Source organism: Xyrauchen texanus, chromosome 32 (assembly GCF_025860055.1).
Source record: "Xyrauchen texanus isolate HMW12.3.18 chromosome 32, RBS_HiC_50CHRs, whole genome shotgun sequence".
NCBI lineage: Eukaryota > Metazoa > Chordata > Actinopteri > Cypriniformes > Catostomidae > Xyrauchen > Xyrauchen texanus.
Window position 1 is genome coordinate 290,994 of NC_068307.1, and position 16,139 is coordinate 307,132.

At 41.1% G+C, this 16,139-nt stretch overlaps 1 protein-coding gene across 2 annotated transcripts in view; it reads left to right on the top strand.

Moving 5' to 3' along the window:
• The window catches only part of pik3ca (phosphatidylinositol-4,5-bisphosphate 3-kinase, catalytic subunit alpha), a 30,845-nt gene that overhangs the window by 6,055 nt on the left and 8,651 nt on the right, over window positions 1–16,139 (top strand). For both annotated transcript variants that reach the window (XM_052101616.1, XM_052101615.1), the window contains exons 5-17: window positions 4,537–4,787; window positions 7,553–7,798; window positions 8,017–8,102; window positions 8,199–8,304; window positions 8,959–9,111; window positions 9,420–9,554; window positions 11,712–11,836; window positions 11,921–12,167; window positions 12,569–12,672; window positions 12,780–12,951; window positions 15,274–15,380; window positions 15,503–15,624; window positions 15,721–15,799. In XM_052101616.1, the coding sequence (XP_051957576.1) occupies window positions 4,537–4,787; window positions 7,553–7,798; window positions 8,017–8,102; window positions 8,199–8,304; window positions 8,959–9,111; window positions 9,420–9,554; window positions 11,712–11,836; window positions 11,921–12,167; window positions 12,569–12,672; window positions 12,780–12,951; window positions 15,274–15,380; window positions 15,503–15,624; window positions 15,721–15,799 (1,933 nt within the window). The remainder of the gene's footprint in view (window positions 1–4,536; window positions 4,788–7,552; window positions 7,799–8,016; window positions 8,103–8,198; window positions 8,305–8,958; window positions 9,112–9,419; window positions 9,555–11,711; window positions 11,837–11,920; window positions 12,168–12,568; window positions 12,673–12,779; window positions 12,952–15,273; window positions 15,381–15,502; window positions 15,625–15,720; window positions 15,800–16,139) is intronic.

Here is a 16,139-nt window from a genome sequence, read left to right on the forward strand (position 1 = left end):
GTCAGCTGGTCATTATCGCAGAATAATCCACTAAAGGGTGATCCAAAAGAAATAATAATATTTTGCGAAAATGACCAGATGACTGTATATTATCCCGCTTATTATACAGCTACTAACCAAATGTATAAATACGTGGAAATGAAATATGGAATTTAGTTGATCCTATTTTAGTAGCCCGAGAAAAGTGAAAACTGAGTGATTCAAGAGACATGAAACTAGCACAACTATGTAGGAAATCACAGGCCTAAGACAACTATCCATTATACAGTTAAACGCTTATGCTAACATATTGGACTGGATTGACCAATCACAATCGAGCGTTCCACAGAGGGTTGCATGACTTGAAAGATTGGATATACTGTCCCTTTACACCAGCGTTTCTTAAAATAAAATGTATTTTAATTAATGTGCAATAATTAAGAGTAAGAGTAAATTAAATGGCCGGGACTGTCTTCACTTTCACTCCATTAAATCATTTATTAGGCATACGCTCTCTCTCCGCCATATGCAGCGATGCAGACTCAACCTCACAACTCGGTTCCACGCACTCTCGCATAACACAAAATCTGGTTTTGTAAGTATCAGAAATGTTACTTGTTCATATGACAGATTACACGAGGTTTATTTCTGTTTCTTCTGCTCCAGACGTACTTCTCTGTCTGCTCGTATGATTGTAGTGCATCATAAGTTTTTCACCGCTGTTTAAACGCTCTTTGGATCGCATCATTTCCAATGGAAAGGACTAAATATTACAAGAGACAAATGACAGAATAATACCAAGTAATCTCTTCAGTAATCAAACTACTGTATTGTATGAATGTAGTGAATGTAACTATTCTGATTAACAACCATTTAAATTGTAACTGTAGTTGAATACAGTTACTTATATTTTGTTTTTTAAATATGTAATCCCATTACATGTATTCTGTTACTCTCAGTCTTGACTTGTGTAATGCAGTTCATTTTTAATAGTTTAATCATAAATGATTAGATAGACATCAGTATGGCACTAATATAAATGATTCTACATTATCTGTTGAAACTATTACTCAACTGTATGAACCTCTGCCAAAATATCATAGTTACTGCAATTATTGTAACTATTCCTACTATAAAACTTGACACTGGCTCTCCCGCACCATCCTCCGCAGTCAGCCTTTATCCCTCTTGGAGGCTTGATTAGCCTGATAAGGGACCGGGTGTGTAGAATCACGACCCGCCCTCCGCCCTGCCACATTCCTCCCTCATTCTCTCAGGCAGGGGAGCCCCCGGTATGACGTACACCCCCCTTCCCTGGGGAGGGGCGTGCCCTAAGCCCCGTCATCCGGCAGGTCATCCCCGTGCCCTAAGCCCCGTCATCCGGCAGGTCATCCCTGTGCCCTAAGCCCCGTCATCTGGCAGGTCATCCCCGTCCACCTGGATGAGGGAGGGGACAAGGGGAGGGAAACAGAAATAATAAAAATGGGGGGGTACTTCCTGTAACAGTGTAATACCCCCCAAAAAAACACTGTAAAATTTAAATGAGAGGGAAAAGGCCAACGTGGAGCGGAAGTGAGAGAGAGAGAGGAGAGAGGGATTAAAAAAACGTCTTACTCGCCAGTTCTCCGATACGCTGCAGCTTGTTCCTTGGCCACTCCTCCACCCTCTAACGAACGATAGCCGCGCCTCTCCGGGCGGATCGGAGGAAGTCTTCCAGCCCCTGGCGGACGGAACGCCCCGCCGCGTTCTTGGGTAACAGAAGGGGTCTCCCTCACCCTGGCAGTGGTTCTCTCGCTCCAGGTGGTCGGCGGCCGCTCCTCCGCTTCCAGGCGGCCGGGCTCCTCGTCCCCTGTCAGATGGCCACGGCTGCTGCGTTGGGGTGGACAGTAGTGGCGAGAACTCTACTATGGCGTATCCATCCTCCTTCCTGGATTTCGGCACCAGTGTAAAGCAGTACAATGGAAAGAAGGAGGCGAGAACCGGCTTGGCAATATAAATAATAGTTTAATGAGAAACTTAAACAAAAGACACAAACATACACAATGACAGACTTGCCCGTAAACGATCTCTCTCTCTCGCACCATCCTCCGCAGTCGGCCTTTATCCCTCTCGGAGGCTTGATTAGCCTGATAAGGGACCGGGTGTGTAAAATCACGAGCCGCCCTCCGCCCTGCCACAAGCATGTTACACATTTCTTTGTAAGTGTGGGTCCCAGGTTAACACAAAATAACATATTTGGGTCCTGGCTGGAGAACGTTTAAGAACTCCTGCTTTACGCAGTCAGGGATGGTTAGCGACTCACCAGTCTCATGCTAACACGTGTGACAAACACAACTTACGGTGTGATCGTGTGATATTATTTATGTTCATTGTTCAGTGTTGTCTGGCATATACTGTAAATGTGTTTCCTGTTTGTTTATACACACTGAGGGACGAGTCAACATTTTTGGCTGTGGCAATCGCAGCATGCCATAGATGTGATTCATAGACGACTGAAAATAACCCAGCCAGAATGTTCTTTATGTCCTGTGGCCTAATGTGAGTCTCAGAACTCTTGGTCACTCGTGGATGTTTTGTAGTAGTGCTGTGTTCTTAAATATGTGAATGGGTCTCTCACATGCACAACAAGACCAACAGAGTCGTTCCCTTGACAGTCCCACCAGGGTTTCCTGATTTTTGCGGCCCAAAATGACTGAATTTGCTGCGGCTTTTCTCAAAATTTGCAGTGAAAACTAACAAATCATCATTGTATATCTTTGTAATTGTGTTGATTACATTGTAAATGCAATTATATGTCATATTTTAGTGCACAATAACTGAATATGCAGTTAGAAAGAATTGCACACAATAATATGCTACCATACATTTAGGTGAAACCTGTGGATGATGGAAAACCCTTAATTATTTTTGTTTTAAAATGTTCTGCCTCAGACAATGCAAGAAAACATATTTTCTTAGAGTTAGTCTAAGTTTAAAATAGACATGCAATAAATGTGTAAACTAAAACATAGATGAGGATTCATTAGGCCTGTTGCAGTTATTACATTGTCTGATATAGAAATGTATATATGGCCATATAAAAACAAATATAGCTGCAATCAGCAGTTAAGGGGCCATAAAACATTATTAGGCACAACAAGGGCAAACTGTAAATCTGGCCATGATTTTAGGCAAACTGTAAAATTGTAAAATCATAAATATTATCAATTGCAAGGGGACATAAAAGCTTATTACTTTTAACCAACAGGTGGCGGTGTCACCAAATTGAAATGGTGTTGTCAAGACGCGGTCATGAAGACACACATAAAGTTTCATGTCAATATGCCAAAGCGTTGCCGAGATAGAGCCTGAAAACCATTCTGGCACTGTTGTTTTAAACGAAAACGGTTTGGTCTGTCAACATGAAATCCATAACCTTTTGTCGGCATGTCTGAAGGTGGTCAGATTGATTTAAAATCTGACAAACGCTTTAGGAGGTGTTTGGATAAGTAGTTTTTAAAGGACTTCAAAATGGTGGACAGGAAGTTCTATCGATCATGGCATAATTGGCCTCCATGTTGTCAGCATGACGCACAGAATCTACCGAGACTGATCTCATGACAATAGCACAAAGTAATCAAAAGTGATTAACATTTTATACAAATGTGGAATAACTTTTGACCAGAAGGTGGAGCTGTCCCAAATTTTACCTTCAGGGCATTGTGCCAATGACACATAACGAGTTTTGGAACGATATGTCAATGCGTTTGAAAAATAAAGCATTTTACAACAAAATTCAAAATGGGTGACGCCCAAAATGGCAACATAGACACATTTGGTATCATTCGACTCGGCATCCCACACAGAACCCAACAAGACCAGATTTGTGATTTTAGGTGAAACCGTTCAGAAGTTAAAAGCAAAAATATGCATTTTTCATATCTTGTGACCACTAGGTGGCGCTGTGCCGAAACTGTGCAGGTACCCTCCGGTCAAGGTTGTCATAACACACACCAAGATTGGTGTGAATACGCTAAAACGTTGCGGAGATATAGCCTCACGACCAATTTGGCGAGCTCTACTTCAAATTTGTTCACGCGTTATTCGAGAACCGTTTGACTAATCAACTTGAATTCCTTACATTTTTGTCAGCCTGGTCTGAAGATGATCTGATTACATTTTTGTGGAAATCGGACGAACAGTCTAAGAGGAGTTCGAAAAAGTCTAAATGGCAAAGAATATTTCAAGAGGGAAAATGACGACATAGAATCAGAGAACAGAATACATCTGATTCTAGCACTTACGGTTCAAAAATTATTTGCATAAACGTGTGAAATTTTGGGCAGTTGGTGGCACTGTGAAAGAAATGGGATTCCCTCAGATGTAATTTTTTTGTGGAAAATTTGCGGAAATTAAAAAAAATTGCCAGATACCGCAACAAATGCGCTAATGCAATAATTCTTGTGGAGGGACTGCTTCATTGGGAAGCGTTCAATGTCTCTCTGTGGAACACAAACACAGAGTTAACTCTAATAGTGCTGCTTCTGTTAGCGCTCAAGACTTCTCTGTGTGTGCTAGGTCAAATCATCGTGGTTATCTGGGTGATCGTCTCCCCCAACAATGACAAGCAGAAGTACACGCTGAAGATCAATCATGATTGTGTACCTGAGCAGGTGATCGCCGAAGCCATCAGGAAGAAAACCCGGAGCATGCTGCTGTCAGCCGAGCAGCTGAAGATGTGTGTGCAGGAGTATCAGGGCAAGTACATCCTGAAGGTCTGTGGTTGTGACGAGTATCTTCTGGAGAAGTACCCCATCAGTCAGTACAAGGTATCTGCTCTCTTTTGGCCTCACTAAAGCAGCAATCTTTAGCAACATTCACACCGCAGCTGAACGTGGCCCAAATGAGACATTAGTCTGAAGAGCCAATGCTCGTTGACTGACCCGCATGCGTATAAGAAACCCAGACATGCTCATTGCTTTCATTTGTATAATGAATTAACTTACATACACTATCTGTAATTATTTCAGATTTCCATTGACTTGCATTCGTGTTTTTATACAGTTTGAGATATCGTGTTTTCTGCACGAGTGATATGAGCAAAGAACTACGATATCTCTGCATGTTTCCATGGGCATAATTTACTATCCGAAATTCAAACGAACCGCTGAACCCTGAGATAGACCATTCAAAGCTTTGTATGTAGTTACAGGATATTATAATTAATGTGTAATTTAACAGGTAACAATGTAACGATGATAAAATGGGGCTAATATGATCATATTTCTTGGTTCTCGTCAGCACTCTGGCTGCTGCATTTTGAACCAATTGAAGTTTATTTATTGATCTTGCTGGACATCCTCCCAGTAATGCATTACAATAATCTAGTCTTGAGGTCATGAACGCATGAATTAGTTTTTTGGCATCCGCAACAGAGATCATGTGCCGTAATTCAGCACTATTTCTGAGGTGGAAGAATGCTGTGCTACAAACATTTGTAATTTGATTTTCAAAGGACAGATTGGTATCAAATATAACACAAGTTCTTCGCTGTTGAAGATGATGTAACAGAATATCCATCTAGAGTCAAATTATATTTTAGTGGCTTATTTTTAGAGGTTTTTGGTCCAATAATTAGAACCTCTGTTTTGTCAGAATTGATTTGAAGGAAATTTCTGGCCATCCAATCTTTTATTTAATTGATACACTCTGCTAATTTTGAGAATTGTGAAATCTCATCAGGTTTTGAAGAAATATAAAGTTGTGTATCGTCAGCATAGCAGTGGAAACTTATTCCACGATTCCTGATAATATCTCCCAGGGGAAGCATATACATGGAGAAAAGAAGAAGCCCTAAAACTGATCCCTGTGGCACTCCATATTTTACTTTTGTTTGGTTTGACAATTCCTCATTTACATAGTCAAAGTGGTAGCGGTCTGCTAAATATGACCTAAACTATGCTAATGCAACTCCACAGATGCAACATAATTCTCCAGCCTATTCAAGAGAATGTCGTGATCTATCGTGTCGAATGCAGCACTAAGATCTAAAAGCACTAGAAGAGAAATGCAGCTGCGATCAGATGATAAGAGTCATTTGTAACTCTGATAAGTGCAGTCTCTGTACTGTGATGAGGCCTAAATCCTGACTGAAATTCTTCATATATACTATTTCTCTGTAGAAATGAACATATTTGGGAGGACACTACCTTTTCTAGTATTTCTGACATAAACGGGAGATTTGAAATCAGTCTATAATTAGCAAGTTCTCCAGGATCAAGTTGTGGCTTCTTGATAAGCAATTTGATAACTGCCATTTTAAAGTTTCTTGGGACATGTCCTAAGCATAGTGAGGAGTTAATGATATTAAGAAGCGGTTCTGAGATTACAGGAGATGCCTCTTTTAAGAGCTTAGTTGGTATTGGATCTAACAAACATGTTGTTGCTTTTGATGTTTCGACAAGTTTTGTTCTTCATGACCTATGACAGAGAAGGATTATGAGGCACTGTTTTCTGAGGTGCTGTGACAGATGATTGCATAATTCAAATTTCGGATTATTTCAATATTATCAGAAAAGAAATTCATGAAGTCATTACTCTTGTGCTGCGACAGAATATCTGGTTCGGTTGAGGATTTATTCCTAACCAATTTATCCACAGTACTGAATAAACATCTAGGATTGTTGTGGTTATTTTCTATGAGTTTGCTAAAATATGCTGACCTGGCAGCTACAGACATTATCCTTCCATGCACCACGAAATATCATTTCATTAACAATTAGTGCTTTGGTAGAAAGAGATCTAATGTTTAGTAGCCCTATTTTTATATGATGTTTATCTTTTTTTTTTTTTTTTTTTGACCATAATCACATTCTTTCAAATTGATTTTAGTGAGGGTATTGTGTTTGGTAGTTCAGGGAACAGACACAGTCTCTATAAGATATCTAGGTGATACAGTCTCTATGTGTTGCAGTTTATGTGACCTGTGTGACGTCTCAAGGCAGCTAGCAGACGTTCGGATTAGTTTGTCTGCTGTTTTTCTTAGGATGTGTCTCAGAATTTATCATCATCTATATCATTAAAAAATTACTTATAAGCCTTTAATTTAGGGTAAAAAATATGATTTTAAATTAAAGGTTTTAAACTATAACAGGCATATTACATGGTAATGTAAGTGATAAGCTGCGGTGTGAACGTAGCCAAAGAGTGTAAGAATGTATAACATTATTTTCAGTTCCTCAATAGAGATTTCTGCCTCTATACTGCACACTGATTAGTAGCCTGCAGATTTCTACAGAATCACATTTCCTGTCATTCTTACAATTTTAAAATGCCCACTTGTGCTTGTTTTGTTTTAAATATTTTGGCTAATTAGATCATGATTTTGGCTACTTACAAGAGTGAAGTATCTCACATTCATCTGTGTTATTTCTCTAGTCATGTTTCAGTATCCCACTGCAAATGAGTCTGTATCCGTGCTGCATGTGAAGTCACTCATATGAGATCACAGACTGAACTGGTGTTTTGAGCACATACTGGAATGCCCATGATTATGGATCATTATGTCTGTAATCACCCTCTTTCTCTTTCTCAGTATGTACGGAGTTGCATTATGCTGGGTCGCATGCCAAACCTCATGCTTATGTCCAAGGACAGTCTTTATTCCCAGCTGCCCATGGACAACTTCACCATGCCCTCCTACGCCCGCCGCATCTCCACCGCCACGCCTTACATGAATGGCGAGGCCTCCACCAAATCTCTCTGGACCATTAACAGCACTCTAAGGATACGTGTCCTCTGCGCCACATACGTTAATGTGAATATCCGGGACATTGACAAGGTGCTTATCTGAAACAGTCTCTGATTGATTGCATGTTGAAGGTGGTTGATGAGTCATGTTTATTATTGAGATAGAATATGCTAGGGAAGTGTTTTGCAGAAGTTTTAATTTATTGTGAAAGATTAGGAAGCTGTTTGCACGTATAAGCCATTTAAAATGCCAAAACCTTTCTGTACTGGATTAGATGTTCGCTCACGGGTCGTTAACCCTTGTTTCAGATTTATGTGCGAACAGGGATCTATCATGGAGGAGAACAGCTGTGTGACAATGTAAACACTCAACGTGTCCCGTGTTCAAACCCGAGGTGCAATACTGGACCATATTTAAAGGAGAATACACAGTACAAGAACATGTTAAATGTGTACATTTGTTGATTCTGCTTTCTCTCTTTCAAATCCAGATGGAACGAGTGGCTGACCTATGACATGTACATTCCTGATGTCCCACGGGCGGCTCGACTCTGTCTGTCCATCTGCTCTGTGAAAGGAAGGAAGGGGGCAAAAGAGGTGACGACTCTATAGTGCACTCTATGTAGTCTTGCTATCAAAACCACTCACTGTGAAGTTAGTCCGCATCTCATCGAATCGCCGCTTTTCAACTGGTGTTGTTTCAGGAAGCAAACCATTTTCTTTTATTCTTTTAACACAATACCGCTATTGTTTATCAATCTAAAGTCCTTAAAATCAAACATTGAAATTATTATTATGAGCAAAAGTCACAGGCCCAACGATGCAAGCGAACCTGTATTTGTGAAGTATGAGGGCATGTCACCTATCCATGTTGACATCTGTCTAATTTGACAAGCTTCTACCCAGTGACAGATTTATTCACACCAAAGTACCGTCGAGTTCAGCAACAATAAATACACCATGTATTTCCTTCCTGTCCTTCCTTCTAAAAGTGGTTAAGCCTGTTTATTTTGCTGTCCTTACTCTGCACAGTTGTGTGGTTAGTTGCATTTTAGCATTTGCATGTAGCATTGCTTTTTCCTGCCGCCCATGAGTTCAGAAGAGATCTGTGAATAATGTTTGGGTCATGACATGTCAGTAGAGAAGCACTGCTATAGATCGCAACACTTGGACTGTTTTAAAGGTGTTTTTGAAGAGTGATGTGAAATGTATTCAGTTTAAATGAGTAGAAGCACATTTGATGTATTTCAGGAGCACTGTCCGCTGGCCTGGGGTAACGTCAACCTGTTCGACTACACGCACACTCTGGTGGCAGGGAAGATGGCGCTGAATCTGTGGCCGGTACCACACGGCCTGGAAGACCTCCTCAACCCCATTGGGGTCACAGGCTCCAACCCTAACAAGGTTTCCTCTCTGCATGACCTTTTTCAGTGCAGAGCCGTCTGCACGGTGGCTTTAATAAGATTGCTCGGTGTTGTCTAATCTGAGATGACACAGTTAATCAAGAGCTCATGTTCCAAAGCGGTTTATTCAGCATGGAGTCTTTTATCCTGCCACAGATTTCACAGCAAAACGATAGGACACCAGAACCAGCATATATTTAGTGACTTTGAATGATCCGATGACGATTAATACTATATTCAAGGTTGTAACTGCATAGACGATGAAGGTGATAAGTGTACGATAATGTTCTGGTGGATTCTTTGCTCTAGGAAACGCCTTGTCTCGAGCTGGAGTTTGATTATTTCAGCTCTCCTGTGAAGTATCCTGACATGGCCACCATTGAGGATCACGCTAACTGGATTATATCCAGAGAGATGGGATACAATTACTGTCAGTCTGGACAGGTGAGCTTACAGACACACATCCTACTTAATTAATTATAGTGACACACTTCCTGTTGCGCAATCCTGTTGCGTTTCCAAGGTGAATCTCACGTCAGTATTGCGGATCTAGTAGCACTCCAACAGAAATTTGACAATTTAAACACTTTTTTTTTTATTAAAATTTAAACTTGTGGCTTGTACTAAAGTTGTCGGTGGGTTGTTCGAACAACTTGTCAACTAGTCGGAACTCTAAGTGTAATTAGGCTCCGTTATGTTCACCTTACCCGGATCAGACGCATTTCAAAGGGAAATACGCACGCACAGTGCAGCACTTCAACATGGCGGCTAATGGATATTCAACAAATAAATAGACTAAAACTATAAAAGTAAGAGAAATAAGAAAGGATCAATACAGACTGGCACAAAAGCGCCTACGCACATCCTGAACGCAGAATGATGCGCTTCAATAGCACCTACGCACCACTTGATGTTTCACAAGAGTGTTTCGGGGCAATCCTCTCTGCACATTCAAAAGAAATGCAAGATTGCGGGAATACATCATCTAGTTCATGACATCAATCAGTTTAAACCTTTTTTTCTGCTGCTATTTAAGCAGTGTCAGACAGAATCAGCAAAAGATTTTAATCTTTCCACAACACCTCACAAATACGGGAACATAACTCACAGCAGAGGATTTAACACATGACACATTCATCTGGAAAGTGTCACTTTGCTTTAAAAACAGTGTTTTAAATGACTAAACGTGAAGCATTGAAGAGACGAAACGTCTTGCGGCAGGTTGTTCCATGTTGACTGTTGTACTCTAGTCTGATTGCTCAAAGGCGCCATCTAGTGGTCTGATATTTCTGAGTATAAACCGCATATACCTTGATGAAGGGTGCTTTCACACGTCCGATTGCTTGTTCCGAACCAGAATTTGTTTCCTCCCGTGTCCCCGCTGGTTTCTGTTCATATCATATTATTTGTGTCTGAACTGTGATATGATTACATCATCAACATGAGTACAAGCGGCAGCTGTTTACCACAGTAACTAGGTAAAACCTCAAGATGCACGGAACGACACGTGTTTATCTCCCGCGGATGCGTTGAATGTGCATTGATGATTATTAGCGTTTGTATGCCGCGAGCCCGCGGATGTGTTGCAAGAGATGTGAAGAATGTGAGCTGCTCTCTGAAGGGGATTTATTTGGACACAAGGAGGTATGTGAAGGGTACTATACCACAATAATTGCCATCGTAAGCTTGAAAAGATGCAAATTATACGTCCTCACAAACGATTTGGTGCGATTCATATCAGCAGCGAGCCGTACCAGAGATCACATGAACCGTATCCCAGACCACGTCTCAAGCAGATGCGGGTGCGATTCGCGGGTGTGCACATGAGTTTGATGCCATTCGACCCCGTGTGTGCGCCACAAGTACTAGTGTGAAAGTATATATCCGAGCGGTTATCCGCTTATTGCAAGTCATCTTTCCTACTTCTCGGATCACTGTTTGATCTCTACAAGTATGCTAAGAAAATCATTTCAACTCCAATCAATGTTTCATGTCCATTTATTTATTTATGCGCTTAGTAGATGTGTAATAAACAGGATAATGTACATTATCCCCCCCCCACAGAAAGCTATCATCATGCTAAAACGCTCTCCGAGAAGTTGTGTCTCTCAATTAATTTAAGAACTGTGTTTCCCTTTAAAACCACCACCAAAATATTCATATTAGTAGTTGACACCATTAATCAACTAGTCAGTTGTTGGACGATTAGTCGATTAGCTGACCGCCCTGGGCTGTCTTCATTTATATCGATATAACTTGACAAGGCTTCATGGCCATGCCCACTGACCCTTCAACTGTTGGACACGTCGCACTGCCCTTAACAGGAAGTGCTTGTGAAACATTTCCCTCCATCTAAACATTTCCCTAATGCTTGTAGAATTATTATGAGAGATAATATATTGAGGAATCATGTGGAATATTTGTTCTTGGAATCGTTTATTTGTCACAATGCAAAAAACTCAAAGATGATTAAAATGATGAAAAATATAAAAATGTATTGTGACCCTTACAGCATTTAAAAAATATACACTTTCCCTCATATATGTATGTTTAATATTTTAATGTTCATATCTATATTATTTGCCAACTACCCACCTACAGAGCAGCAGACTGGCACGAGATCACGCCATGACGGAGACTGATATAGAGCAACTTCGGCAGCTGAGCAACAGGGACCCGCTTTCTGAGATCACAGAACAGGAGAAAGACTTCCTCTGGAGACACAGGTAGTCTAGTGCCCTCCCTAGGGCTCCTCGTGTAAATGCAGCGGACACCGTTTGTGTGAAACTGTATATGTTTCTGTACTCTAGGCAGTATTGTGTAAACATACCAGATATCCTGCCAAAGATCCTTCTGGCGGTGAAGTGGAACTCCCGCGATGAAGTCGCACAGATGTATTGCCTTCTTAAAGACTGGCCGGCGATAAAGCCAGAACAAGCCATGGAGCTGCTGGACTGTAACTATCCTGATCCAATGATTCGAGACTTTGCAGTTCGGTGTCTTGAGAAGTACCTGACCGATGACAAACTCTCTCAGTACCTCATTCAGTTGGTCCAGGTGAGGACGATATATTCTTCATGAACTCAAATGAGGTGCTGTTCCATTTTGCAACAGTTAAAGGTATAGTCTACCCAAAAAGGAAAATTCTGTCATCATGTACTCACCCTCATGTTGTTCCAAACTCATGACTCACTGTAACATATGTTAGTCTCAGTCTCTATTCACCTGCTGTGTATGAAACATAAGATGTGACAAAGATGAACTGTGAAACTTCTCCATTTGTGTTCCACTGAAGAAAGCTTTGGAACAACATGAGGATGTGTGAATGATGACAGAATTTCAATTTTGTGTAAACGAAGCCATTATTGATAATAATTAATTAGTTATGAACGCCCTCTCATGCTTTACACATTTATGGTCATTTAATTCCAGCTTGTGTTTTCTGGGTTTTGTCGAAGGTTTTGAAGTACGAGCAGTATCTGGATAATCCGCTGGTGCGATTCCTGCTGAAAAAAGCTCTTACCAACCAGAGGATCGGACACTTCTTCTTTTGGCATTTAAAGTAAGTAACCATGTCGTCCAAGCGGCATAATGACTGTGTCTCGATGGTTTGAGGACTGAGATGTTTTTGAAGTTCCAAGTGAAATGGAAGAGTTTGTGGGGTTGCAGGTCAGAGATGCACAATAAAACGGTGAGTCAGCGGTTCGGTCTGCTGCTCGAGTCGTACTGCCGGGCCTGTGGCATGTACCTGAAGCACCTGAGCAGACAGGTGGAAGCCATGGAGAAGCTCATCAACCTCACAGACATCCTCAAGCAGGAGAAGAAGGATGAGACTCAGAAGGTAAATTCAACCTTTGACCTTTTGACCTCAACTGAAAGTAGTTGCTTGGATACGCAAGAAACCTTAGATTGTTAGATGTAACATGCGGCTTACAGAAGATGCCCCACCGATTTAAAAGCATTTCCTTAAATGTCACATTTATTGTGATAAACAAACAGGCTTCACAAAATTCAGAATTTCAGTGATTTGATTTCACCCGTGTTGCTGACTTACATCTGTCTGCGTATTTAACTGGGATAGGAGAACGCATTTAAAGACCGAAAAGGGACGTGCATCACCTTTTAAAAAAGGTGTAGTCGAGTTTAAAGGCGTCCTGAATCCAGTTTTCCTTTATATTTAGACATATAAGAGGTGACTGTAGAATAAAAACATACTGTACATTTCAGAACTCAAAACGTCCTCCTCAGAGCGTTTATAGTTGTCATGAAACATTGCTCATTTGCATTTATACGTCCCACAACACGTGTCATCGCATCCTTGGCCCCGCCCACTGGCGTGCAGTTAAAGTCAGATGAGCAGGTGTTGTGTGGCTATTCCTAACAGAACACTAAAGGGGTGTAAATCGGACGGTTCATCACGATGCGATCTTGTATCGATTCTCTTGGCCTGCGATCCGATATTTGCTGATACTTCAAAGTCTGCCGCGATACGATTTCGATTCAGTTCGATTCAGGTCCCTGCGATCGATATTGCGATATTATGTGCCTATTTTACACAATCAATAAAAAATGTTTTGCCCATAAATGCAACCCAAATATAATCTGAATATTTCATTGAGCTCTCTGAAAAGTGCAATTATAGTATCCACATTGGGACATGAGGTACTTCAGATGTTGAACAAATGAGACAGATAATAATGTACAAAATAACATCACACACAAGTGATCATCACTCGTTTGATTACAGCTTATTTCTCAGTTTAATCCACTTCAGAGTACTCACATACCCATGACTTGTTTCCAACTATCCGTGCTGTCCGTGGTTTTCTTGGCTACAACTTCCACAGTTGTAATGAGTAAGTGGGATAAATGTAAGTGTTGATAAGTGTTATTGTGTCGATGTGTAACGTCTTATACCTGATGTTGGAGCTGAGCAGGTGAATCTCTTTCCCTCGTTAGTGTGGTTCAGAATGTCGGCGTTGTCCAGATGTTTCACATGATGGTCAAACTGCTCCATTGTGCTTTTAACTAGCGAATTCGAATGGGTCGCATGCGCAACGATATCAATGGAAGCCCGAATGAGAGCTCACATTTTAAGGAGCGCCCGGTTGACGTGCTCAAACTGATCCTGTCACTGGAGCTCGCGTTTCGCAGGAAGCTCTGTTAATGTGTGTGCATGGATGGCACAATTTGGCTTCACCGACCCCGCGCACATCCGTGTCCCACGTGAAAAGCATATTTAGCCCTCATAAAATGAAATGAATGTAATAAGGTTGCATCATGGTCTGACGGAAATGCGTATGGACGTGGCTGACATGAGAGTATTAAGATAAAGGTGCATCTTAAAACATTGAGTATCGATATTTACACGTTGGATCGTTGGTTATTGGATCGATCCATATCGATGAATCTTAACACTCCTATAGGGGACCCATCTGGACTATTTTGAATGATTTTGTATATAAACATGAACTACACGGACTCTTTGACCGCTGTGATGTATCTCGCTGCTTTTAAAGATGCAGTTACAGCTCTGAAAGGGAGAAGCGGTTATCATTCAGCTGCTGCACAAACCCGCCATCGTTCTTTCACACATCTGTTTTTAATTGTTGGAGTATGTAAACATGGACTATAGATGGACGACTTTGACGTTGGATGTCTTTGATGATGAACGATGGACGTCTTTGACCGTTTCGGCGTGTTTCCGTCGACGTGCACCTCAGATAGGGTCGCCAACTGGTTGCAAAGCAACTGTTATTGACTGATTGGGCAGTTAAAAACTCTTCATGAATATTGAAATGTCTGATAGTTTATGGTGTTGAGTGATAACAGTTGTACTTGAGATGAACAGGTTAATATATTCAGATGCAGTTTTGTTTTATAATGTTGAGGTTCCTTCTCTTCTGATTGGGTTTGCTGTATTTGAGGGGCTGCACGCTGTTAGCCAATCATAGCAGTGGCTGTTTACATTGAAGTATTTAGGAGGTGCTGAGACCAAAACAGAGCGTTTCAGACAGAGGGCCAAAAATGATCATATATTACTAAATTGTGACTGTTTTGGTGCAAAAAGGACCTCAGCGAATATAATAACATTGTTAAAAATGCACTTTATGATCCCTTTAAAGAGAATGATCATTGACTGCCGGACTTACTTATTTTTCAGGTGCAAATGAAGTTCTTGGTGGAGCAGATGAGGAGACCCGATTACATGGATGCCCTCCAAAATTTCACCTCTCCACTCAACCCCGCCCACCAGCTGGGTAACCTGCGGTGAGTCCCACACAGTGCAGTAATACACCTTTCACCTCGCAGGGACAGTATTCTGCAGATAAATAAATGCACGTTTGATCATGACGTTGGGTTTCTGGTTTGTTCTTGTGTTTGCACGGCAGACTTGAAGATTGTAGGATCATGTCTTCAGCCAAGAGACCGCTGTGGCTCAACTGGGAAAACCCTGACATCATGTCCGAACTTCTCTTCCAGAACAATGAGATCATCTTCAAGAACGGAGATGGTCAGATCATCTTTTATCCTGTCTGTATGAGTGCCGTTATTTTGCACGATGTGGAACAAAAGTGACGTGAGTTTTCCACTTTTTCTCTTCACTTAGACCTGCGGCAGGACATGCTAACCCTTCAGATCATCAGGATAATGGAGAACATTTGGCAAAATCAGGGGCTGGACCTGAGGTGTGGGGTGGTTCGCTAAACAATTTTTAATATCATGTAATGTAGAAACATTGTCTCACTGTATATTTTAAGTTTCCAAGTTGGAAGTCTGACATAAAGTGGCGTTCCATTGCACTTTTCCCAGTGGGAAGTTGGAAATTCCAGAATTCTTCCCCTAATATGGCCTCCCTCTGACTAGCAATATCTATTCTGTTTAACTATTTGCTGATTAAAAAATTCATTTGATATGTCCCGCGTGAACAGTATCAACAGGAAATAAATCAAAACAGGAAATTAAACTGATTGATATGACATTTCATGTGACCTTTTAAAGGGACAGTTCACCCAAAAATGTAAATTC